Below are 27,815 nucleotides of genomic sequence, written 5' to 3' on the forward strand. Positions count from 1 at the left end.
GTGTGGTGTGTGTGTGGCCAGCTCAGCCCACCAGGGGGCGGGCCTGGCTGGCATGTGGTGCTGGGGGATTGAACCGTGGTCCCCGATGCTTTGCCAAGCTTGTTCTAAGTAGGTGCTTTAGACCACTGAGCCATCTCTCCAGCCCCTGAACCATATTTCTGATGGAGAGATAAACACATCAAAGATGACCAAGAACACAAGAGCCCATCTGTAGGACATGACAAAACACTGACAATGAGTAGCACAGGTGCTTATTTACATAGATATTTGAGCTTAAAGACTACCCATGAGGTTTACATATACATGTGTGCACACAAGTGCATCCAATGGGTCTGCATGCATTTTTGTGTTCTTTTACACTATCTTCACTCTTCATCTTCTCCATGATGTCTGCCATCTGGGTGACTGGTTCTCTTAGCCACAGGAGGGTACTGGCCTGCAAACTGAGGTTATGGCTACGACGGTAACAATGACTGCTACCTCAGACTGCCATAGAAGCATTCTAAAATGAAAGGCTTCTAGGGCAAAATAAATAAGCAGGGTGGATAGGCATACAGCTAGCCTGTCTCATTCTGTCCTTGTGCTTCCGTATTCCTCTGCCATGCTGAGTTTAGAGTGAAGGATTCCTTGAACTTAGCAAGAGTTGGGCTTTGGAATCATTTCCACGTGTACTGTTCCTGGGTTTTGTGTTTTCTGGCTACTGGCCAAACTGAGTGCAGGAGCAGAGGATCCTTCTCTGGAAATTAGCTGTTCTTCTCTCACATGGGCTGTTATCTGGGGTCTGGTGTCACACAATGAAGAGACAAGTGTCATACAGATAATGCATCACTCCCACTTCAGATTTAACTAAGTTAACTCACAGCTGGCTTAATTCTTTTTTTTTTTTTTGGCAGAACCGGGGATTGAACTCAGAGTTGACTTAATTCTTGAAAAAGCTTTAGTGACAAATTCATGAAAGAAGTCCCATGAATGAACACTAAGTCCAAGTAGGCTCAGCTCTGCCAAAAGAAATGCCTTTAAAGGCACTTATCTCTTGATACAGATGGCTTTGTATTCTAGGAAACTTTCTGGGGCATGATGGCATTTCCTTGTGCCATTTAATCTAGGAAGATATTGATTAACTATTAACATGACAGCAGAGGTTCTTCTCTTTCTTTTCTCCTCTACAGGTCTATGTTCCCTTCATTAATAGCAATTCCCTATGGAAAGGATTTTTAAGCTTGGGGAGGGAGGGCAAGAGGAAAGCACAGTGAGACAGAGATTAGGACCTGTACAGATGACAGAGAAATATCATCCCACATACTTTACTGATATAGTTTCCATATCAATGCAGATGATTTTTAATATCTGCCAATGCCAAGTTATCTTTCATTATTTTCTTTCCAATATTTTCTTAAAAGTTTTCTTTGACATTTTTTCTTCCATACAAATTATACCTTCCTTTTCAGAAAAACAGCATAGTTTTTTTCTTTTTTAAAAAAAATTTTTTTTTTTTGGTTTATTTATTTATTTATTTAGTGTGCGTGGCCAGTTCATCCCACCAGGGGGCAGGGCTGGCTGGCATATGGTGCTGGGGTATTGAACCGCGGTCCCTGTGCTTTGCTTAGCTTAGCTTGTTCTAAGTAGGTGCTTTAGACCACTGAGCCATCTCAACAGCCCCAGCATAGTTTTTTCTTAAAAAAGAGTTAGTCTGTCAAGATCTTTCAATGATCCTGATCAACTTATCTGCAAATGAGGCTAATTTTGTTTCTTTTCCATATATTAACCAACTGTTTCACTTTTTTATCCTACTACAACCTACCAATGATTTTCCTATGTTTGCTATGAATTTTTAGAAGATAGATTTTATTACATTTGAACAGTTTTCTTCTGTTTGGGTGTACTGTTTATTTTATAAAGGCTTATGTGTTATTACCCTTCATATATTACACCTTTTATTATAAAATGTCCTTCTTTAGCCTGTGTAATGCTTTTGACCTTAACTTCTGCTTGGTTTGATATTAACACTGCATTATATTAAAATTCTTGCTTCTTTCTGTTTGATCTACCTTGAATATTTTGATCATTTCTTTATTGTCTACTTTCCTTAATCACAGTATTTTAGAAGTTGTGTCAGAAACTATCAGTCACCTACACTGTTTTACCAAATGCACATAGCAGCATTATACTTCTACTATGCCTTTGAAGATAGGTGTCACTCTGATCAATAAAATAAGTTAAAATGAAGTATGTTATTTCTGAGTGGATACTTCAAGAACTAGTGTAATTTATCACATTGCCTTTTTCCTGCTGTCACAATACTGGGAACAAAAAGACAGGGCCTTCCTCAGTCTAGATCCATGAATCAGGATCGGAGTTATGCTGTCTAACACAGTAGCTCTTTATAACAGGAAGCTACTGAGCACATGAAGTATAGCTAGCCCAAATTAAGATGCACTTTAAGTGTAAAACTCACATCAAATTTCAACATACTAGTAAGAAAAAAAGAACATACAATATGCCACTAATAATTTTTCTATTAAGCTTGAAATATTTTGAATATATTGGGTTAAATTACGAAGATTAATCTTACATTTAAAAATATATTTTTAAAATTAACTAATTTATTTGACACAGGGTCTTGCTATGTAGCTTGGACTCATAGTGATCCTGTGATCCTCCTGTCTCAGCATCCCCAGAGCAGGGATTACAAGTGTGTGCCATCATGCCCAGTTTTGGGGCCAACACGGTGGGCCTGGGTTCCTGGGCCAGCACAGCATGCAGTACCAGGGATCAAACTTAGGATCTTATGCTTGCCAAGCAGGCACTTAGACCACTGAGTATCTCCCCAGCCCTAAAAGTATTCTTGTGCTAGGTTTTGAAGTTGTTATTGAAGTGTAAACCAAGCTCCTACTGACTAGCAGATCTACTTATTAGTCATTCCTCTCCTTTGTGAAAGATCTCCGATTTTGTTGGGAGTAGGAATATTCTGAACTAAATTCTTCCCTTTCAGTGTCACCCCCCTGCCACCCCAGTAGCCATATGAGGAAGTTCGAGGGAGATAGCTCAATTGAGTAAGTGTTTGCCTGGCAAATGCAAGGTCCTGAGTTTGATCCTTGGTACAAAAAAAAAAAAGCACCAGCCCCGCCCCCAGGGCATGCTGAGACAGGGATTGAGACTGGGCATGGTGGAGCCTGCCTGAAATCCCAGCACTTGGGAAGCTGTAAATAGGAGAATCACCATGAGTCCGATCTAACTGTGAGACCCTGAACACACTGTAGACCCTTCCCTAAAATACAGAAAAAAAAAAAAAAAGAAAAAGAAAAAAGAAAAAAGAAATAACACATAAGCACAAGTCTCTTGGAATTTCTGTAAAAGCACTGACTTTCCATCAATGAACAAACATTATAGATGCAACCTCCTCTCTTCTTGTGAATATAGGACTGATTTCTGAAGCTGTGACTTTTGACAGATTATACATAAAACATGAAGAGGAATACAAACATACCAAAGATGGTAGATGGGAGGATATAAACATAGAAAAGGGACATAAGTAATCTAAAGGAATCCTAGCACATGCCTGAATTAGGCAGTTTTTGTTTATTTTGTTTTGTGATACCAGAAGTCAAACCTAGGACCTTACATATGCTAGGCAAATGCTTTACCATAAGCTATAGCCCCAGCCCTTCTATTAATTTTTATTTTGAGATAGTATCACAAAAAGTTGCCCAGTCTGGCCGAAGGTTTGCAATTTTCCTGTCTCTATCTTCCAAAGGCTGGGATTACCAATGTGCACCACCACATCCAGGTATGACTCACACTTTTTAGCTGAGGAAAATAATCCCTCATTTGTTTAAGCTACCATCAGTTTTCTTTTATTTGCTGCCAAAATCATTCCTATTTGATGATGCGTATATTCTTAGAAATAGCATATACCTCAATGAAATCAATCTGATAGTCTTGGACTTTGGTTAGTAGAATTTGGTTCATCAAACTTGGTCTTCTGCCTATTTCATTTGAGGAGTAGTAGACTGATTCCAGAGATTTTGGATTGAGCTACATTCCCAACCTATTTTTATTTTTATTTTGTAATGGGACCTCATGGGATCACAGGCATGTGCCATCATGCCTGGCTGTTTTAATCTCTATACTTAATGTTACAATTACCATTTATTTGTCATTTGTTTTTATTTACTTTCCTTAATTTTGACAATTTTCTCACTTTTCTGTTTATTTTTCCTTTCTACTATGAATTTTGAGTATGTATTTTTCAGTTCGGGCCAGGGACATAGCTCAGCAGTCACAAGCACCTGCTTGGCAAGCATACGGTACCAAGTTCAATCCCTAGTACCACAAAAACAAAACCAAAAAGAGAAAGATTTTGCAGTTGGGCTACTTGTTACAGTTCTCTATTCTTTAATCATTTTTATTCCTGCACTTCCTAAGGTTTATCAAAACACCAATCTCACCAAGATTTTAATTTTTGGCCGCTCTCTGAAACATTACATGTCTGAAAATACATTTCTTTTGCCTCAACAGATAAAGGCTGGCTTAATTACAAAATGTTTGCTTTGTTTTTTTTTTCCCAGTATCCTGTAAACATTTTTTCATGGTATTCTGGCTTTTTAGGGTTGCTAATGAGAAGTTGGACATTAATATAATTGTTTTCTTTGAAAATAATTTATTCTGGTAACTTGTAAGGTTTTCTCTTTATCTTTACATTTCAGAATTTCAACAGCATATATCTAGGAATGTGCTCTATGCACCATCCAATAATCCTTCTGTAGACTTGGTAAATTCTTTCAATGTGTAGCTTCTAGCTTTTTCAACTTAAATTTCTTTTCTTTTCTTTTTTCTCTTTCAGTCAAATGTTCTGCCCCTGAGCTATACCCCTTTTTCTGCTTCTGAAATTTCTACCATTTGTACACTTGGTCTCGTATATGCTTTCTCCCTGCATCACAATTTCCATCTTTGTGTTTCTGGTCTGAATTCTAAGATATTTCTTCCACTTGCTTTTCCAGAATATTAATTCAGTTAATGTTAATTCAAGGACTATTTTTTTGTTCTCTCTCTCTCTCTCTTTTTGTCCTCCAAGCTTATTTACTGAATTCTTACATTTAGAAACCATCAGGGTTTTTTGTTTTTTTGTTTTTTTGTTTTTTTTTTTTTTTTTTTTTTTTTTTTTTTTTTTTTTTTGTGGAATCAGGGATTGAACTCAGGCCCTTGCGCTTGCCAGGGAAGCGCTTATTCCACTGCACCATCTCCCCAGTTCCAACCATGAGTTTTTAAAGTTCTACAAGTTACTTTTGTATTCAGCTGGTGTCCCAAGTAACCTGCCAAGCTCTCAACTACATCTTCCATTTACTTTTTCCCTAGGAGGAGTTTCGGATTCCTATTTTTCAACTTAGACTGTCTTATAATTGTGCAATATGATCATTTATGTTGGATGGAAACCATAGTTAACTATTAACTATGGTTAAATTATTTCACATTCATAATTATAAAATTTCAGTATAAAATCAATTTGCTTACATCAACATTTAGGCACATTTTTAAGATCATATTGCCAAATATTCCTCTGGACAGGTATAATTAATTAATGTTTTCACCAATAACTCATTTACATCATCTACTTTCTTTTCCACCACTCCATGCCAAATGCAAATACTGTATTTAAGGACACTTTGATAATTTGGTAGAAGGAAAAGAAAATTTGTTTTAATTTGCATTTGATTACTAACCATGCTGCCATTTTTCATGTTCTTAATTTTCTCATGTTTTTATATTTTTCATGTTCGACTAATTGCATTTATTTTGTAAATTATGTATTTATGTCCTTGGTTATTATTTTGGATATGTTATTTTATTTTTTCTTTATTAGTATGTGCTTGTACATATTGATCACATTCATCCCAAGGACTAGATACATGTTTAATTCTTTTTATTCCCTTTGCATTCCTTCCCTCCACCTCCCTCTCTTTGTGGGTCTCATTCCCATTTGCAAAAGATCTGTCTCCCTATTTATAGTTTTATGTCCTTAATCTTGACTATATTAATATCTTTTTCAATGATTTTTACCTGAAGTTTTATTTTGATAGATTAACATTATAACCTTGTTCTTTTTTATACTACGTTGGTATTTCTTTTTGCTTATCCTTTTTACGTTCTGAGTCACTTCGCTTCAGCTATGTCTATTAGATAGCATGGGGTGGATTCTGGTCTTTGATCTACTGTGACAGTATCACATTTTTTTATTTGTTATAACAAAAGAATATATAATGTGCACTATTTATTAAACAAATTCAAATTTGTTATACTTACTATGAGTTCTTTTACATGTTTTTATCTTTTTTTGTCTATTTCTGTGACTATTACTATTTTGTTTTTTTAATTCTCTATTTTATATATTTAATTCCACAGGAAAGTACATATATTCAAAGGAAAATGAGAAGTGACTCTTATAAGTCCCATCAAACAACTTATTTAGTTGTTAAATGCCTGAGACATCTGTTATTAAAACACATTGGTTTTTGTAATTTCAAATCTTTGCTGCCACTCTTTTTTTTTTTGGCAGAACCGGGGATTGAACTCAGGCCCTTGTGCTTGCCAGGGAAGCACTTATTCCACTGAGCCATCTCCCTGGCCCTTGTAATTTCAAATCTTTAAATGGCTGCATATATACTGTTACATACTCTTACCAGTGATATTTGTCAAGGACAGGACAAATGTGCCAGCGCTGTTGTTTAATGAACACACAATCCCCTATTAGCACTGACCTTCTGAAGCCCACCATTTTCCTCCACCAGTGGCGGAAGCACACTGGGGCTGCTGGATGGAGGACCCTCCACATTATAATCCCGGAAGCAGCAGAAGAAGGAACTAAGGATGCTGCGGCTTCTCTGCTTCTTTAAGCTGACATTGCACTGGGAAGCTGGAAAGAGAAACACAGCACACTGTGGCCAAATGCAGGATGTACTGATGAAATGCAAATATTAAGATGTACAATTGTCCCTTGTACATTAGGATGTACAATTGCCCTTGATTCCAGGAAGCCTGCTCAGGACTGAATGAGGGGCCCTTGGAGTCCAATTCAAGTGGCTGGACAAAATCTCCCTGCCTTCAGCCCAGTGAGGGCTGCTTACCTATTAGCTGAACCACTTTCACCATCTATACACCTGAAGCCAGCAGATGAAGTATTCCCACCATGCACTAAGCTTCTAAACAAACATCTTTCTAGGCATAAAACAGACCTGATGCTCCCTAAGAAGCACTTCTCTATTATGGGTATCAAGACACAGTCATCTTGAAATTAGGATAATGGATATTCACTGCTTACTGTAGAAATAATCACCTTCATAGATTAAAAAATAAAGTAAGTACAGGCACAAAGGAATCCTCTCCATAAACTCAGTCATTTGTCAGAAGTTGGTGAGATCTGGACCAACCAAGCTCTGGGTTGAAGGCTTCCATTCTCTTAAAGCAGAGAGAGCAGATGTGGCATAAAGCTTCGGCCTAGCAGGGCAAAGCCCATCTTCGTGAGACCCAGGGCAGTATTGTGCCCTGGCCTGCCCTGGACTAAAGTACTAGATAGTGATGAATTCTTTCTGTTTATCACTTAAGACAAGCTGCTACAAGTTAGAAATAAACAGTAAAAACTGGCATAGGTGGGAAACACCTCAGGGGAGGAGATGGCAACTTGGAGGATTAGAAGTATTTCACCTAGGAATGCAACTGGGGCCGTCTCACCACATACCATGGCTGGGTGGGTCAGCAGTGCTCTGAAAAGAGTCCACAGGCAAGGGACCATTCTAAGAGTTAATGGGAAAACTGACAATCAGGAAATGACTTAAGTCTACAAGATAACTGCTGGAACTTATCTTTCCCCAAAAGCAATACTGGCATGGTTTCTCTTTTTGTACACTTGTAAATGATTTGTGAGATAATAAAACATTTGTTAAAAAGTTTTCAGATTAGCTTGTGTAAACAGAAAAACCAAATACATTCATATGGAAAGTATGAAAATCATTTTTTCCAGCAACTCTGCATATATGGATGGTCTCTAGTCTGGGTTTGAGAAAGTATGAATTTAAGAACCTCACTCATTAAAGCCTACTAGTGGCCTAATTTTAGGGCCATGAGACCTGGTGGCCTGCCAACAGCAATGGTGGTAAGAGACAACCACCACTGTTGACCCAGGACCAAGCTCTAGGTACTTTGCTTTACAAGCTTCATTCTCATGTCATCTTTCCTCACGGCTATCCAAAGAGATACATGTTACTGCTTCTATATTACTGCAGAGAAGATACAAGCAGCAATTCCTAGTGCCAGGTTTCAAACTGAAGTGGACCTGTTCCCAAAATGTGTGATATCCCACGTGCCATGCTGATGACAATCCTGAAACAATTTAGATCTGATTAAGAAGGAAGGAGCATGCGAAATGGACAGAAAAACAGTGCAATAAACTTGTATTTAATATGAATGATTAATTACATACTATCATTGTTACTCTGGGAGTTTTATTTTATTCTATTTTATTTATTTATTTATTTATTTATTTATTTATTTATTTATTTATTTGCGGAACCAGGGATTGAACTCAGGCCCTTGCACTTGCCAGGCAAGCACTTACTCTACCGAACTATCTCTCCGGCCCCAGGAGTTTTAATTTTTATAGCACACTCAAATAATTTAGCCAAGGGTAGGGGAAAAAAAAGCAAAAACAAAAACACCCTGAATTTCCCCTGGCTGACAGCACATTTCTCTGCAAGTAAACAAACTGTTCTTGTCTTAGAGACACTGTGCAATCTGAAAAAAGCATTTTCCAAGATCCTATTTTCATCCTGGGTCACACAATCTTCCTCGTAACTAATATACTAAACTTATATACTAAAGAATTTATATACTTATATCCTAAAAAGCTTATATACTAAAAAAATTCCTGTACTTGAAACAAGTAAGCTACTTATTATTTCTACCATATAATACTTATTATAATCGAAGGTTCAAAAAGAGCTTGGGCAGCCAGTAAGTTAGCTTGAGTCACATGAAGACCATCACCACCAGAGAAATGGAAGCCAATCACATTTCCCCTTCTTCATACAGAGATAAAAAGGCTGCTGTGGTCTCCCTTCCACAGTGGTGGGAAGTTCAAAGTCTCTTTCTGATAAATGAGGTTTAGTTGCAGGTTCTGAAGGGACTTCTGTGAAGCCCCAGCCTTTCCAATGTTCTAATCATTTTTGGACTGGTCTGCCACTCCCAATATACTGCAGGGGGAGGAAATGGATTTCCTCAGGACAAGGATGAGCCCATACCATCCTCAGCATTCATTTTTAAACAGGGCTTAAGACATAGGCTGTTTGGGTCCAGAAACCTACCACTTTCCATCCTGAGGCTACCTCTCCACCAGGTATAATCCAGAAGGGTCTTGATTTGCTCATAAACTGCCAGAAGTTTTACGTGAAAAAACTAAGATCCATAGTTTAAAGGAAAAATATTTATGACATTAGCTCAAAAAACCTAGCGATGGTTGCACATGGATCTGACTTAATTATATCTAGGCAAAACAAGGTTAAAAAAAAGATTATCATTGGGAAAAACTGGCACAAGAAGTGTCAAACAGGAATTGTCAGATTATGAGTGTTCTATATTTTGTCTTTGCATATTTTCCAAATGTTTTATGGCAATTATGTAATTGATAATTTAACAGTAGGACAACCATAAATACCTTGTTAAAATTATTTATTTATTTATTTTTGTATTTGGCACAGGGTCTCACTACGTAGCTTGGACTCAGTGATCCTCCTGTTTTCAGCCTTCCCAGCACTGGAAGTACAGGCATGTGCCAACATGCCCGGACTTTTCACTTTTTTTTTTTTTTTTTAAACTTGGTGCAGGGTCTTGCTATACAGCTCAGACTCCTAGTGATCTTCTGGTCTCAACCTCCCCAGGGCTGAGATTACAGGCATGCACCACAACGTCCAGTTCTGACTGCCACTGCATGCGGTACCACGGATCAAACTCAAGATCTTATGCTTGCCAGGCACGCTCTAAGACTGCCAAACTATCTCCCCAGTCCCACCTTGTTAAATTTTTTTTCAGCAATTTTGCAACACAATCTCCTCACCTTCACCTTTCAGACTTATTCTATGCCTTTTTACTTCAAGCCCATGAAACAAACAAACCAAGCAACAAGTAGTATTTTAATTCTTGCAAGAAGTTTTTATGACCCACATGAAGTCTAGGGTACAAAGAACAAACCATCAACCTTAAAATCAGAGGACAGCCATCTGAGAAGTAGACACCAGGAGAGTGTCTCTCTGCTAGTAGTGTACCTGACCACCTAACCTTCCTGTGCACACAAATGTGCTTCTGTGTTCTCAAGACCTTTTCTTTTTATATGATTCCACTGAAAAAGTGGCCTTAAGAATATAGGATCAGTCTTTAAGGATATTAAAAATCATTCAAGACGTTTTTATTACATTGTTTTAAGAAATTATTTTGGAGGCTTTTGGGGAAATAGTGGAGTGGTAAACACCACCAACTCAACCACTCAAGAGATTCTGAATCTAGACAATTTGGGGAAGAACAAAAGGAGAAAAGTAGATCCTAGGAAATCAGAAAGGATCTGACAGAAAAATTTAAATATATATAGAAACTGAAGAGACAGAACACAGCACAGAGAAGAGAAGGGCCAATCTACACTTCCTCCTTGGCTCCTGGTTCATGGGAAAGGGAAGCTGAATCTACAGAGACAAAGTAAAAGCTGGGGACTCCACAGGGCTTTAGAAACATAGTGGTGGATAGGAGACCCACAGGCCTAGTGGGTGGTAGCAGTTCTCACACAGGTGGCTTCTACCCTTGGGCTAGATCACCTGAGTTTAGACCTTGTCCCCAGAAGTGGGCCACACTGTGTGCCCTCCTACCCCAGCTGTCATCTCAAACAAGCAGCCTGACTCACCTGGATGGTCTCATTGGACACAAGCTCTGTATGCCCTTGAATGCTCACCATGGGAAATTCTTTCCCTGAACATGCTGTAGGACACATGGTGCCTTTAGTGGCACCACTGACAGCCTTACTTCACTTGTTCTTCAGTCATAGCAGGGGCCCTGCCCCGTGGTGGGCCTCCATTCATGTTAGTGCTTCTTCCCTGTCTCTCCCCAAGTCTGTACTACCCCAAAGCAAATTTATGTGGTTGTGTCTTCCTTCACTATCCCAAGAATAATTGGACAGGAGTCTGCTCTTGGGTACTGGTTTGCAAGAGAATAGCAAAATAACTTTGCTGACCAGAGGCTTTTTATTGGAAGAGTGTTGGCACCTGTTTTCAATTATTGCACACAAAAAATTAATAATGTCCTTAGTCTTTGGGGATTGTGTCCTAAAAGTAGGGTCTATGGCTGGAGATGGGCTTGTTAACCAAGTAGTCACAAACTGGGAAACAGAGGGTAGGTGGGGATAGGAGTTGTGCTTGTTCACAATGATCAAGAGTGGTCACGATCCCTATGGAAATGTTTTATCCAGTTTTTACCATTACATTTTTATTTTCTTTTCCTCCCTCCTTTCTTTGATCTGTTTTACATCAGCTTTGTCTCTTACCTTTACCTAATTCTATAAACATTCTTTTACTTCTCAATTAGATCCTTTGTACCACTTCTCTTTCTTCTTATATCATATATAATGATACCTTGGTTCATGAGTGCTTTTGTTTGAAAACAATTTGGTTCATAAACAGAAGCATTTGGCAATTTTTTATTTTTTAACCCTGCAATGGGTGAACACGACTGTGGTCATCTTTCCCACATAAATATGAACATGGCTGTCTTTTCTAGAATTGTGAAAAAAAATAAGCTCATGAACTGAGGTACCACTATAGTTTAAAGTTTTGAATTCTTTCTCTTGCATTCGCCCATTCCTAAACTCTACATCTTTAACAATATCACGATATAAAGGGTTATTAATCTTCTGATAGTTCACTCTGTAAAATTACTGTTCAATTGTTTTCTACCATTAGGAAAGATGTATCTGTCACATTTAGTACACACTAGCTATAAGTCAATGCCTAGGTTGTCTTAATGTTCAAAAAGTCAATGGCAAAACAAAAACAAAAACAACAACAAAAAACCCAGAAACTATGCAAGCACATGGAAATTAAACAATATCCTCCTGAATCATTAATACATCAGGGATGAAATTAAAGAAGAAATTAGAAATTTAGGAAGAAATTAGTTCCTACAATCATATGATAAAGCCAGGACATGATGGAACCTGTGGGACACAAGAAAAACATTTCTCTGAGGGAAGTTTATAGTGGTGAATATTCACATCAGAAAAAGTTAGCGCAAATAAATAATCTAATGATATGACTAAAGGCCCCAGAAAAACAAGAACAATCCAAATCCAAAGACAGTACAAGGAATTACAAAGATCAGAGCAGAAATTAATGGAATTGAGGCTAAAAAAGCAAAGAATAAGCAAAGCAAAACCTTAGCCATTCTTACCAAAATAAAGCCAAAGCCATGCAATTAGAAATTGAAACAGGCAAAATCACATCAGATTCAGCCAAGATCACTGGTAACTACTTTGAGAATCTGTACCCTAATAAAAGAATGTTTAGAAGAAATGGAGAGTTTTCTAGATATATATGAACTACCAAATCTGAGCCAGGAAGATGTAAAAATCCTGAATAATCCAGGGATAAAAAATTAAAGAAGTCAGTGAAACTGAAGAATAAAAAACTACCAACTAAGAAAAGCCCAGGTCCTGATAGATATAGATTCACTGCCAAATTCTAAGAACTCTAGAGAGAAGATCCAATGCCAATATTCTTCAATCTCTTGAATCACTTAATAGTTTCCTGAAGCATCATTCTGGCAGTGTATTGGTTTACATACTAACTGTCCTAAGTGTCATTTGGGCAGGTGTCATTTCAGTCAAGTCAGTTCTTTTTTGCATGAGATATATTCCTATATCTATTTGTCTGTTGAACTATTTTTTGCATACATTTTATTTAGAACACTGCATTCACTTTTGATGCTTGTTTCTAGTGAAATCTAGTAAAACCTGATTGTTTGCTTTTACTAATTCTTATTTTGTGAAAAAAACCTATAATTTTGTGCTATAATCTACAAAATCTATTTAAGTACATTAGATACAATTTTTATAGTTCTCAACAACTCAGTGATACTATTTCACAATACAAAATGGACACACTTGGAACACTGAGACTGAATAAGAAAGTGCGTAAAGATCTGCAAAAGAAAAAACTGAAAAAGAGACATGTTAGCATCTCAGAAAGGAAAGTCTGTGTTATAAAATAAAAAGAAAACAAAAAAGGCACCTCCTATTGTCAACTATCCATAATATGGGAATGACAGAACTTGAAAGAAGAAACGAAACTAAAGAAATTCCAGTATTGGTCAATGATGATAAGAATTCAATGGGTGGTGCTGACAGAGTTGATCAACACCTAACAAGCTATCTAGCAATAAAAAAGAAAGGAAAAATATTATTATAAAATATTATAATATTTTATAATATTTTAAATATTATTCACCTTCTGGATCACATGATACAGAACTTGTTATTTATTCAAAACAAGGTGGTTCAAAAAGTCATTTACAATTTAGATTAGATCTAATCAACCAAACAATTGAAAAATATGAACTATTTGATACTCAGTTCCACATGCTATGCTGGCCCCTGTCAACTGAGTCTGGACACAGTGGCACACGCTTATAATCCCAGCACTGCGGAGGCTGCAAACAAGAGGATCACTACAACTCTGAGCTGCATAGTAAGACCCTGTACCAAATACATTTAAAAAAAAAAAAAAAAAAAAAAAAAAAAAAAAAAAAAAAAAAAAAAAAAAAAAATATGGACTAGTAAAACACCGTCCAGGAAGTCATCATCAATGTTTTCACCATGACATTTACTGAATAGACATTTACTGAAATTATACTACCCACAGAAGAAATAGAAGGCCAGTGTGACAGTGTAAACTGTGTTGCTCAAAGAAAGACAATAATGCAAAAAGAACGAGGAAAGAGACTAGATACTACTATCCAGATTATGTTTCATTGTGTATTAAATATTTTAAGATATACCATACATAGAGAAATTACTGAATAAATTTGATAAAACTGCTTCTATATTTATCTTATAAAAACCAATGAAAAATAACGCAATGTATTTCTTTTTCATTTTCTTTTGATTTGTTTGTTTTTGTTTTTTTGAGGCAGGGTCTCACTATGTAGTTTAGGCTGTCGCTAAATTCACTATGTAGCCCAGGCTGCCCTTGAGCTTGGGGAATTCCTCCCGCCTCAGCCTTCCAAGCGCTGAAATTACAGGCATGTACTACCACACCCCATGATCATCCTGTATTTCAATAATTGCATAAGTAAGTGGATAATGAAACTGAAAGTGAAGCAGTACTCTCATTCATTCCTGGAAGCAAGAAGTCCCCTGATTCTACAATCAGAAAAGGACCCAAGCATAAAAGAGAACCAGGTCAACCTTTTCAATGAATGAACAGAGATGTAAAAATACTCAATAAGATAATGGAAAAGAAAATGTAGCAATTTATCAAAAAGATCATACATCAGGGGCCGGGGAGATGGCTCAATGGAATAAGTGCTTGCCTGTCAAGTGCAGGGACCTGAGTTCAATCCCCGGTTCTGCAAAAAAAAAAAAAAAAAAAAAAGATCATACATCATGACCAAGTAGAATTCATTCCAGGAATGCAAGGGCAGTTCAAGTATAGAAATTAATAAATTAATAAATGCAATACATCATATAAACAGAAAAACAAAAAATCACATGCTCACCTCAGTAAACAAGGAAAAGTATTTGACAAAGTGCAACATCCATGCATGATAAAAGCCCTAAAGAAAATAGGTATAGGTCTTTGTCTCAATCTGATGAAAGCCTTCTCTGACAAATCAATGGTTAACATCATACTACATGGAGACTCTCAACACTCCGTAAGAACTTTCCCTAAAAATACAAAAAGAAAAACCAACTAGATCCCCAAAATTTAAAGACCCAAGGGCCAGTGAGATAGCTCAGTGTCTAAAGTGCCTGCTTAGGGAAGTTAGACAGGTGCAGGGGACCATGGTTTGATCCCTGGCACCACATGCTGCACTAGCCCTGCCCTCAGGACAGGCTGAGCCAATCAAAAAATAAAAAAATAAGAAAATAAAGGCTCAATTATTAAATAGGTATCTTAAATGAAGAGACACTCCTCAAATGTACAAATGGTCAATAAATAGATGAAAAAATGTTTATCATCACTGGCCACTTGGGAAATACAAATTAAAACAATAAGATTTCTTCTCTCATTCCAGAAAAAAACTGCTATCATCGAGAAATCAATCAATAACAAATGCTGGCAGAGCTGGTGGTCAAAAAGGAACTCTGTTTCATTGTTGGTGGGAGCATAAACTGGTACAGCCACTATGGAAATCAGTATGAAGATTCCTCAAAAAACTAAAAGTAGAGGTTCCATTAACACAGGTAGTCCCCTTCCAGGTATCTTCCCAAAAGAGCTGAAGACATCAAGCCACAGAGGTGTATGTATACCTGTTCACAGCAGCACAACTGATAACAGCTAAATCTTGGAGGCAGTCTTTTATCTATCAACAGATGAAAACTGATATGTGGTATTCACAGTCAGTAGAGGACTACTCTGCCATAAAGACAGACAAACTCCAGTTATCCAGAGGAAAATGGAAACAATGTTAAGTGAAGTAAATCAGACACATGAGCTTAATTTAAATAGCATATAGTTTTTTGGTTTTTTTTTTCTTTTTTTACTTTTATTTTCTGTATTTAGGACAGGGTCTACAGTGGACTTGTAGTTAGTCTCCTGTTTTCAGCCTCCCAAAAGCTGGTGTGCGCACCACCATGTCCAGTCTCAATTGCCATCTCAGCACGCCCTGGGGGCAGAGCCAGCATGGCACACAGGGGATCGAACCCCGGCCTCTGCGCTCTGCCTAAGCAGGCACTTTAGTCCACTGAGCTATCAGGCCAGCCCATGTATATTTTTCCTTTATACAAAAACCCAATATATAAAGTGCAAAATAAAAGACAGTAGGAAAAAAGAAAAAGAGGGAAAAAGTTATTCAGGAAAAAAGCCAACATGGACAATGTTTCCAAAAGTATACTCTGACTTAGTATAATTGTCTGTGTTTTGGCCTGTTAGTCTGGCTGTTAATCTGTATTTATTAATTAACTTGGTAAGGATTTATAAATAAATGAATTGATTACTGGCTGAAAAAACGTAAAAGGAGGTGTACAGTAAGAAAAAAAAAAAAAAAGAATTGAGATGTTATGTACATGTCCCAATTCCCCACAATGCATGTAATCATGTACCACAGATGTACTGCTAAAAATAAAAAATATATAAAAAATAAATTACTTTGGAAGATTAAAGAGTAGTAACTTTGAACATTAGCCTTAAACAGTTCCTAAAGACTTTCACTTTTATCGTATTTCTTGGAAGAAGTAATTTCTAAGTTTTCTGTTTGATTTCCCTGATAACCTTATTGCTATCTATACCTAGCACTTCCGCACCTCATTTCTGCCTTCTTTAGCAGGGGACTCTTCATCATTACCCTGATATCCCTTCTCCCCCTTCATCCCCACTTCTCATAGCACCCACACTGTTCACAGCCAATCTCCCAGGATTCACCACTCTAGTGGATGTGATCTGTTCCGTGGCCACTGAACTCCCAAATCAATGACTGAATGATGTCTTCAGACCACACATCCCTCCTTTCAGGTCAGGTTACCCCTGTGTGCTGGACAGCTCTAGACTTCCCATTTGGCAAGTCTAAATGGAGCTCATCATCTCCCCTCTTTGCCCAGAGGGAAACATTAATCTCTTGTTTAAACATCTTATCCCTCTTGCGCGCTCATTAACTTGTTGGCCCTGGCATCCTAAACAGTTCTTAAATTTGTCTTCAGCAACTCCTTGTGCTTGCCCTGTCCAAGCAGAGGCCATCATCATTCTGTCCCTGGACCACTGCAATGGATTCTTGACTTGTCCCTCTGTTATTATACACAAATGCTTCTCAACATAACCTGCCCACGTTAAGCCCAGAAAAATTATCAGATTGTGGTGGTGGTTATGAGTGTGGGCCTGGAAGCCAACTTTCATGGATATGAATACGCATTCAATCTAAAATAGCATGGGACTTTTTTGAACCTCACTTACTTTTTATATAACTTACTTTTAATATAACAGAGTTAAATGTTATAAGAATTCAGAACACTATCCAGTACTATGAAAGCACTCCATAAGTGTTAGTAATTGTTATTATTATCTTTAGTCTCTTGAAAGCTTTTGCTTGGTAGAATAATAAGAGCTGTGCTGGTAAGCCCTGGGTCAAGGCTGCTTCTGTGCGCATACAGTCCCCACACCCATACCCTGGTATCACATCTGAATATGGAGATACAAGTGCTATAACAGATCATAGTGACGTAAACTGTAATTTAAAAATCAACTTCAAAAAAATCTCAGAAAGTAATTCTGCTCTATTGCTCTTAAAAACTGGATAAAGAGGGAAGGAAAAGGGAAGGATTGAGTATCCACATGAGCTCTACTGGGTGCTATTTCCCTTGGCAAAAGAACAATGATCTCAAGTTGCAAGGAAGAACATCCACCTTACTTTACCCATCCCTCACTCTGTTCCTTTTGCACTACACTTAGCTCTCCTCTGCTAACTGCTGTACCTTTCCTGTCTGCATCTGACCTCAGCTGTAAGCTATGCATCAGAAGGGAGCACTGAGGAGCACACAGGGTAGGCCATGGGAGGAGGCTGGCAGAAGACCTAGCAGTCTTGCCTGTTAGATCCTCTATTAGGCCATTATATGCTGCCATTCTTCCAAGGCTCAGTCCACTACAGGCATGGCAGAAGAACCATCCTATTCCTCTTCCTTAGTTCTGCTAATGAAGAAATTCCCATGACAATCTCAGAAGCTATTCTTTCCTCCACAGAGATGGTTGGGTCATGGGCACAGATGCCCAATAGGGTGAGAAAAGGGAGCGCCTCAGCAAAGGCAGAGGAAGTGATCTAAGTTTTATCTTCATTTTCCTCTGCAGATCTGGATGAAGCAGAAACCCTGAGGAAGGCTGTGAAGAGCTAGAGATTGTGGACATGGGGCTTTATCCACCATCCTTGGGTATCCACTGAAGGAACAGTGTGATGTGAGGAAAACCAGGTACACAGCTGTTTTTCTGAAATGAATGCTTCTGTCTACACTGTAGATGTGGTATTAACCTCAGCCCAGAAAATAACCATCCTATTTTCCACTCACATATACATCCATCTCTCTCCTTATCCCTCTACAGCTAGAAACTTCTTACTTACTAGCACTAGGCTGAGAGAGTATGTATGAATGAGGAGGCTTAAAGTGGATGCATGGACAGTTGCCTTCTTCTTAGACCAAATGAGTCCTGGCCCTAAAGACAAAATGGGAAGCCTCTCAAATATCTCCTTGGTTTTCCTGAGCATAGAGCTGGCCAGCAGCAGAACCTGGCATCGTGAAAGATACATGGGGAATGTAGTGCACATCTGACATTTTTGCCTGCCAGAACTCATTACTCTTTCTCATTAAAGTTTCTCAGTTTTCCTGTGGTGACTCCTTTACACCTTACCAACTTTCCATCTATTACCAAGGCTTGGACCAGGGCAAGTTTACTTTGACAGTCATACTAAAGCCAGTGATGTTCTCTTTTGCTCGATTTTCCAAAGTGATACAATATGAGCCGAGAGCCACTGGTGGTCACATTTGGCACCAAAAAGCACCTATGAACAAGTAGTTAAAGCTTAGAATAAAGAAGTTGAAACTGAAAGGATTTTCTGAAGAGTAGATCTTTCTGAACATTTTAGTGAGGAAACAACAAACTGCCCATTATTCCTAAACCAATATAAGCCATATTTATATTAGTTTTCAATGAAAAAGCTCATGTTTATAAATATAAACTACAATGCTTGGCAGTGAAAAATCTAGGCGACAACACAATCATGGTCCTTGAAAGGGCACTGTGATGCTAAGGAAATCCAGGTACACAGCTATTTTTCTTCAGGAGGCTCATGTTTAATAGGCCACCTACTTGAATATACATTTTGGATATGGAACACGTCTTACTAGATAGGGCAGTACAGAGTACTTCTGGGGCCCAAAGAAAGTCATGTAGTCCAAATTGAGAAGAAAATCTACCATAAGTTGAAAAAAAAAAAAAAAAAAAAAAAAAAAGAAAGAAAAGAAAAGAAAAGAAAAATCATGATTGATTTAGCTACAGGACAATGTTTGACTGTGAACACTGAAAATTTTAGCTTGTTTCTGGATTAACTATTCTCACCAAAATAGCCTGGCTTAAGAAAAAAACATGTAGACAAATCCATTTCAACTTTGGTTATAAGTTCTAAAATTAGAATATTAAGCAGCTCTTTTAAGCTTTATCTCCTATCCAATGACAGTTTCTTTGAACAATGACATAATTATCATAATCATAGAAACTAAACAATAAAATGTAGCTCTATGTGTGAGGTTTGGTTTAAAATAAATCCTAGGACTCAGGCTCTTTCTGGAAATCTTATATTAAACAGGGCTAGAATATACCGTAATTCAAAACATGATATGTATAGGGGAAGTCCACTGAAAATGACAGTGGAGTTGGCCTTTTAGTGGCTGAAGAGGATAAGAACACATGATCAAAGGTTTTAGTATTTGCGTCAATAGAGGAAAGCCACAAAGGAGTGCCATATGTGTAGGTTGAGAGTCTGTATTTCCTAACCTTATTGCTTCTCTGTAGAATCTAGAAATTAAAATATTCTCCTCAAAATACCAGAATTAATCAGTGCAAAATTGTCAGTGCCACATAACTATGACCTTTGCATTCTTTTGTTCTGACCTGATTTAGCATTAAGATGTAGGAAGACTTTGAAACTACCTTTAACCTCTAGCTTCAAAACTAATATTTCTAGTGTTATGGTTTGTGTCTAAGTGTCCCCCAAAGCCTCATGCAGTCTTGGGGAAGCTTCTGGAATTTGTGATTGATTACTGTGGGTGTGGATGCTGCACCTGCCCTGGGGTAGGTAATTTGTATTACAATGTAAGGAGAGAAGAGAAGCAAGCTGCTTGAGTTGCTGCTACCCCTCCCTTGTGTTTTTGCTCTTTGCCACAGCCATGAGAAAGGCCGCTTTCTGCTGTGTGCTACTCTGCCTTGGACCCAGCTGAATATGGACTGAAACCTCCAGGAACTGAGCTAAATAAGCCTTTCCTTCCTTCGAGTGTTGGGTGTTTGTCCCAGCAACGAGACAAGAGTAACTGAGACATCTAGGATCTTCCCTCATTCAGTGCTCCCCAAGCTTACCTTTCCGAGCATAGCCTTCCTCCCATACAGACCTTTCTTCGGTCCTTATCAATGGTCTTCCTCAAACGGCCATGTCCCCCTACCCCCCTCCACACACGCACACAATCAAGAAGTCATCCTGGGCCAGCGAGCGAGCTCAGCAGACTAAATGCCTACTTAGACAAGCGCAGGAACCACAGTTCCATCCCCAGCATGTGACAGTTCCATCCCTGGCACCACATGCCTTGCCTGCCTTAGCCCTAGCCCCACACCTGGGCATGCTGAACTGGCTGTCTAGACCGGGTGTGTTGGCCCACACCTGTAATCCCAGCACTGGGGAGGCTGAAAACAGGAGGATCATTAAAGAGTCCAACCTGCATAGTGAGACCTCATGACAGATACACTAAAAAAAAAAAAAAAAGTTAGCCAGGATGAAGACCAGAGTTCCTGGAATATAAGTGAAATGTTTGCTATGAACTGTAAATTCATCTCTAATTATTCAAATTTCTCTCCAGTGGAAGAATCTGCATCTTAATAGCTATGGGAAGTGAAGATTTACTGTTAATTTCCATTGTGTGGAAGCTAGACTCTAACCAGCACCCTAAACTCAGTGCACTACAATTTTCAGAAGAAATTTGACTAAACACTGACAAAGAGCCTTTACTTAAACTAATTAGTTCTTCTGATATCTAACTGGGGTCAACCTCACTCAGGTGATATCACCTTGGCCTTTTATTATTAGGGGCAGTTTAGCAGGAGTCCCCCTTTACCTCAGATATTTTCTCACAATGACTCTCTCTGCTGGCCTCCATCCTGTTCCCTGGCTATAAATTCCCTCTTATCTAAGACATATTTGGAACAAAGCCAGGTTCTGGATTGAAGTCTCTTTCCCTCTACTGTAAGTCTTAAATAAAATCTGTTTTTGTTTTAGCTACTGCTTATCTATTATTTCCTCTGACAATGTACCAATGTAACATGTAAAAGTTACAAAATCCTGCCCTGGAAATTAGTTTCTTTCTTGTCACAAGAACAGAATTAACAAAGTAATCCATAGCAGATTTATACTGTTCCAGTACTTACAGAACACCAAAAATATTCCTTGTACCAGGCATCTGTGAGAATCAATGCTGTGAAAGCTATAAAACCAAACACTGCAATTCTTAAGGCTTTTCCTTTGCATTACAACCTTAAAGAAAAACAAATAGCTGAATTGACAACTATATCATTATGGAAAAAGCTACACAACTTTAAAGGAAAAAAAGAAGCAAAAGTGTGTTCTCAGAGGCCAACATTCAAATGAATGCACTATTTCTTCTCTCCTAGAATTGGGTTCCTATCTCTGGAATGTATCCCAGAGCCATGGTTTGGAATGGGTGTCTAACAGGAAATTCTGGGCAGTCTATGCATACATTACATTCTTTTCCCACCCTGAAAGAGTGGTCAACAAATACAACTTTCCTCTGTTGGAAGAAAAGGGGAGTGTTAGGAGTGGAGAGAGGCCAGGGCACTCTACGCAGATGTGGCTTCTGAGAACCCAAACATCCTCTTTTAGAAAAAATGATTTAGCCCCTAAAACAATCATCTTTTTCATATACTCAGTTAGTACCTATTTTATTTCCATGTGATTAAATTTTCCCAGGTAATTCTATGGGACACTGTGAAAGCAACATCCTCTTGAAAGCTAACAAAACCTTTGCAGTGCTAGTTGTGGTCTCTTTACTAGTGAGAAGTTACAGAAGAAACAATGTTAGTGGCTAAATGCTGGACAACAAGCATTTTTCCAGGGTGATAGATGTATTTTTCCCTGTCTGCTGTCCAACTTGACAGTCAATGTTGTCTTGTTTCTGCAAAGTACCTAACATAAATTATCACTGGTCTTCACAGTGTACTGTGAAGACACGATAACCCCATTTTCCCATAAGAAAGCACAAAGTTAGAACACATTCTCACAACTATGGCTTCAAGACCAAAGTAGCCGGGTTCCAGAGCTCCCAGTTTTCCTACCACCTTGTCTCTGTTCAACATTCTTTTGAGTTTAGTTCTCAATTCCAGAGAGAAGCTGAATCTGAGGCTCTATGCCTTTTGCCTTCACTCCAGAAGTTATATATTTGAAAATTCAAAATGAACCTGCAATACTCAATGGAAACCTTACTGTGAAACCAAAAACTGGGTGAGCCACGGAGCTCTGTCACCAGGCCACCAGCTTCTCATTTCCTAGGAGAGAGAGTCCCTCTGCTAAGATGCTGCTCCTCGCCTCACACCTTCCTGGGCCCCTCTAGCCAAGGTCACGAAGCTCCTGAGTAGCAGAGCTGGACATAGATCAAGTCTGTGAATTGAGAATCTGAGCTCTTAACCAACATTATACAGAGTCTGTTTTTCACTTAGAAGCCAAAATAAGTAACAGAAGTAAGGATTTAAACAGATAGTGCATTGAAGAAACAGTAAACAGATACTGCTAAAATTTAACAGTAATCAAATAAACAAATGCTTAAACAACAAACCCCAGTTCTGTACCTATTAAATGAACACAAATGATAAAAACAGAGCTTAGGCTTTGACAGTCACATGTTTCTGGTCACTCTATAAAATGGAACAATCCACTTGAAAAGCAGAAGAGGAAAGTACCAAAGACCATTAAATGTTCATATAAAAAGCCGGGATAGTTAATTAAATTGGTGCTCAGCAACTAAAGAGAATACTGTGTACCTAGGAGAACCAAGCCTTATGAAGACATATAGGAGAGTGTTTGTAGTCAGTATTAGGTGAAGCATCTCAGACAAGTGACAGCCCTTTCACTCTGTAATGCTGTCTGGACAAGCTCTGGAAGGTAGGCTGCAGAGATACAGGAAGCTGACCTACCTTGCTCATCTCTGAGTCTGTGAACCTAGAAACATGCTGGTACAAAACTGTCATGTAATAATTGATAATGAAACAAAAAAATAGTGGGAGGAGGGGTGAGAGAGAAGGAGGGAAGGAAGGGAGGGAGAGGGAAGGAAAGAAAGGAGAATGGAAGAAGAAAAAAAGAGGACAGAAACATGGAACAATGAAAATGGCCAACACACTAAAAAGGAACAGCTCCTATAATCCTTCAAGGGAAATCAGCTCCAAGTGCAGTACTTCCCTAGGAATTCCTCTGACCCAGACCAAGAGCCTGCTCAAAGCAGTCTTAACCTATGCCACCCACAAATGGCCAGTCTCCCAGCTGGTGAACCTGACTCACTGCTCTGTCACTTTTGCTGAAGATGGTAATTCTTGCCTCCTATAAGATAAGAAATGCAAGTTTTTAGGAAGACAGTGTATATAAAATATGCATACTAACATGCTACCTGTAGCTATCAATGGATCACAGGACTAGGGTGATTTTTTTTTTTTTTTTTTTCTTTAAACTTGAAACAAATTTTAGTAAAATATTTTCAATGCAATGTGTAAATAATTCTATTATGTAGAAATCTGAAAATATGCTTATTAATATTTCTTTCCATAACTGACTTAAAGATATTTTTCTTTATACTTTCCTATCATTTCTAAATTTTGACAATCTGTATCATGCCTATTTTGGAGAAAATTTAGTAAATATTAAAAATGTTTGTTTCTACTTCCTGAAATATATGTGAAATTTTCACATATCACACACATCCTTCTATAACCTTATTGTGATTATTAAGATTATATCCCACTATATGGATATAGAGCATGCCATAATTTAAGCTAACTTTAGCCACTGATGCTGTGTTCTTTAAAACAATATGTCATAACAAACAATCTGATTGCAACTGCAATGCTAGAAACAATCTAGATTTACATCATTATAGAACTGGTCAGACAAAACAAAATATATCCACAGAATAGGTTATATTAAGTATATAACTAGCTTTTTAAAAGAAGGCTGCAGCTCTGCATGTGCTCCTAATAGTTAACAATTATGTTAAGATGCTCCAGGCATTATTATGGTATAGTGATACCTCCGTTAATGAATGCCTTCCTTTGCAAAAAATTTAATTCACAAATAGAAGTTTGGCAAAATTTTGTTTTTGTTTGCAAACTTTGCATCAGGTGACAAATATGACTACAGCCATCTTTCTCACACAAATATAAATGTGGCCAACTTTGCCAAAATTGTAGCTCAAATTCAGTTTGTGAACTGAGGTACTACTGTACTTTGTCAATGTTGACTCATTGAATACTTGACAGATGCTTAAATATTTAAGAGTAGGCACTGTTAGTTTACCCATTTTATAGATAAGGAAGCTAAGGCTCTAAGAATTTAATAAATTTACCAAAGTGAAACAGGCAGTAAACAGTAGAGCTTGTTCAAATCCAACTGATTTGTGCTCCTAACCTCACTTGTACTGCATATTGATAATGGACTACGCTGACAGGTAAGTTAAATGAGAAAAGCAAGGTACAGATAGTGCTCATAGCACACCACCCTTGATTTTTAAATCCAAAATTAAGTAAATACAATGAAAAGCACATCCATGTGTACATTCTCATATGTGCAAATAGTATCTCTGAAAGGATTAATCAGTAACTGGACAGAAGACAAATTGGGAGATTAGAGGACAGAAATGAGAGGGAAGGAGAAAGAATATTTTTCATCTTACTCCCTTTTGTATCCTTTGAATTTTGTATCATATATTAAAATAGTAATTTGTATTATTTTGCTTCAGAATTTCTGTATCATTTCTATTTTAATCTATTATTACTACTTGAATTCTCTTCAAAAAATTAAAATAATTCTGTACATGTATCATGCATTATACTAAATGAAAATTTAAAACACCAAAAGTAACATTGTAGTCAGCATCAGTATATATAATCTCTACTGCATGTTAGATGATCACTTTAAAGGAAATTTCTAGCATGTATTGGCTGGAACCAAAGTCATTCACAAAAGGTGAAACTTCTTGAGGCCTACAGACAATGTGTCACCTAGACAGGCAGTGCAGAAGTGCATTCCCACCCAAGGGTGTCCCACTACAACTGCCAGCAGGAGTGCTGATGCTGGTACAGAGACCAAGCAGCAGACTGACAGAGGCCAATCTGAAAAGTTAAAATGGCACCTTACTGTGGCTTTAAAATACCACTCTGCCTGCCATCCAGGCTCTCCAGTTTCAAGTATACTTTTTGGCTAATTCCATTTTTTTCTTTTAAGACTTGTGCTTATATATACTTTCTATTTTTCCCTTTGTAAGTTTTGTTATACAGTTGAGACAGAATCTCTTGAATGTTCTATGCATTGGAAATATTGTCTGTTTTAGGTCTTTTGTTCAGAGGGTTTATAAATGTGCACGAGTTTTACGTTTTTAGGAAGTCCAAGTAACGGTCTTCAAAAAATGGTACCTTTCTACCCTAATATGATATACTACTTTTTTTTTTTGAGACAGGATTTCACTATGTAGTTCAGATCAAGCTGGCCTTGAACTCATTATGTAACCAAGGCTGGCCTCATACTCAACGGCCATTTTTCTGCCTCAGCCTCTTAAGTGTAAATGTCTTTTAGAGCAAATATTTTATCTGAATTTGTTCTGGTACACAAAACACATGAATTACTTTTTCTTCAAAGGATTACTCCAATATCCTAATATGTATGGAGGAATTTATCACTATTCACTGAATTGGCATTCTGTTCTATCTTCCTTTATTTTATTCCCTTACTTGGGCCAGTAAAACAAAGTGTTGCTACTACAGATATATAGTTGTGTATTTTATAGCACTAGATCACCTTAAGTACTTTTTTCAATAATTTCTTGGCTAGTCCTACCTTTTATACTTCCAGATGAATGTTAACAGATACTTCACCCAGATCTAAAAAAGTACACTGAACTTAGTTCCATCAGACTCAGAAAACATATGGCTACTAATTCTACTTAATTCTATTTAAAGTAACTGAATTAAACTTAAAATAAAAAAGCAAAAGAAATCCATTCGCTGTACTTTATGTTTAAAACTACGCTAAGCTGGGTGTGGTGCCTATGATCTCAGCACTCAGGAGGCTGAGGCAGGAGGATCACCATGAGTTCAAGGCAAGCGTGGGCTACACAGTGAACTCAAGGCCAGCTTGAACTATACAAATGAGATCCTGTCTCAAAAAACAAAAACAAAACAATATAAAAACAAACAACACCCCCTCCCAAACAAAAAAAAAAAAAAAAAGAAAAAACCCTGATAAGACGAAAAATAGCCTTGTTTTTGGTCTAAAATAGATTATTACTGTAAGATGTTACATGTAATCCCCATGGCAACCAAAAAGAAAATACTTATAGAAGACAGACCAAAAAGAGAAAGAAAAAAAATCAAATCATGTGACCACAAAGAACCAATGAAACACAAAGGAAGATTAAAAAGGGAAAGGAAAAAGATATGTGTAAGAACAAAACTGCAATAGTAAGTCTTTTGCTAACAATAATTACTATGTTAAACGGATTAAATTCTCCAATCATAATATGTGGCTGGGTAGAGAAAAAGAGATCCAAATATATGCTGTCTACAAGGGTATCTTAAGATGTAAGGGCACATGCAGGCTGAAAGCAAAAGAGTGAAAAAGTGTCCTATGCAAACAGTATAAAACCAGACAAAAGAGACTTTACATCAAGGGTTATCATAACAAGGATATTATATAATGATAGAAGGGTAAAATGATTAGTAATATATAAAAACAATATGTGCACCCACCATTAGAGTGTCCAAATAACAAAAACAAAGGCTGACAGAACTGAAGAGGAAAACAGCCATACAACATTAGATTTCAAAGACCCTATATTCAACAATCTATAAAACAGACAGAATATAAATAAGGAATAGATCACTGAAAAAGTTATATACACCAAATGGACCTAAGAGATACACACAGAACATTTCAACCAATACAGAATACACATTCTTCTCAAGTACAACCAGAACATTTTTCAAGACAGAACACATGTAATCATAAAAATTCTCTTAAAAATTTTAACTAGAGTGAAACCACTCGAAGTGTCCTTTCTAAAAACAACAGCACGAAACTACAAATCTACAGCAGAGGAAAAACTGAAAGTTCACAAAAGTATGGAATGAAATACTTTTAAACAAGCAAAGGGCAAAGAAGAAATCGAAAGGAGAATTTTTAAAATATCAAAAACAAAACAAAGCCACAATATACTTAAAGAATGCAGCAAAATCTGTACTAAGAGAAAAGCTAAAGGCCTAAGTAGTTTTATCAGAAGAAAGATTTCAAATAACCTAACTTTACATTTCAAGGTACTAGAAAAACAATAAACTAGGCCCAAAGTTAACAGGAAAAAAAAAAAAAAAAAAGGAAATAATAGACAGTAGAGGATATAGCTCAGTGGTAAAATATATGTTCAGAATATGTAAAGCCATCCATTACCAAAATAATTAAATTAAACTATAAACATTAGAGCAGAAATAGAGTACAGAAAGAAAAAATGATGAAACTAAGTAGACCTTTTCAAAAAGATCAATAAAACTGAAAACATTTAG

The 27,815-nt window shown here is 37.4% G+C and overlaps 1 protein-coding gene across 2 annotated transcripts in view; it reads right to left on the reverse strand.

Annotated features, from left to right (window-relative positions):
- Nucleotides 1-27,815, reverse strand: part of Ctdspl (CTD small phosphatase like) — a 132,660-nt gene that overhangs the window by 23,756 nt on the left and 81,089 nt on the right. For both annotated transcript variants that reach the window (XM_004635242.2, XM_004635241.2), the window contains exon 2: nucleotides 6,756-6,910. In XM_004635242.2, coding sequence (XP_004635299.1) covers nucleotides 6,756-6,910 — 155 coding nt within the window. The remainder of the gene's footprint in view (nucleotides 1-6,755; nucleotides 6,911-27,815) is intronic.

This window comes from Octodon degus, unplaced genomic scaffold (assembly GCF_000260255.1).
Source record: "Octodon degus isolate 3935 unplaced genomic scaffold, OctDeg1.0 scaffold00071, whole genome shotgun sequence".
NCBI lineage: Eukaryota > Metazoa > Chordata > Mammalia > Rodentia > Octodontidae > Octodon > Octodon degus.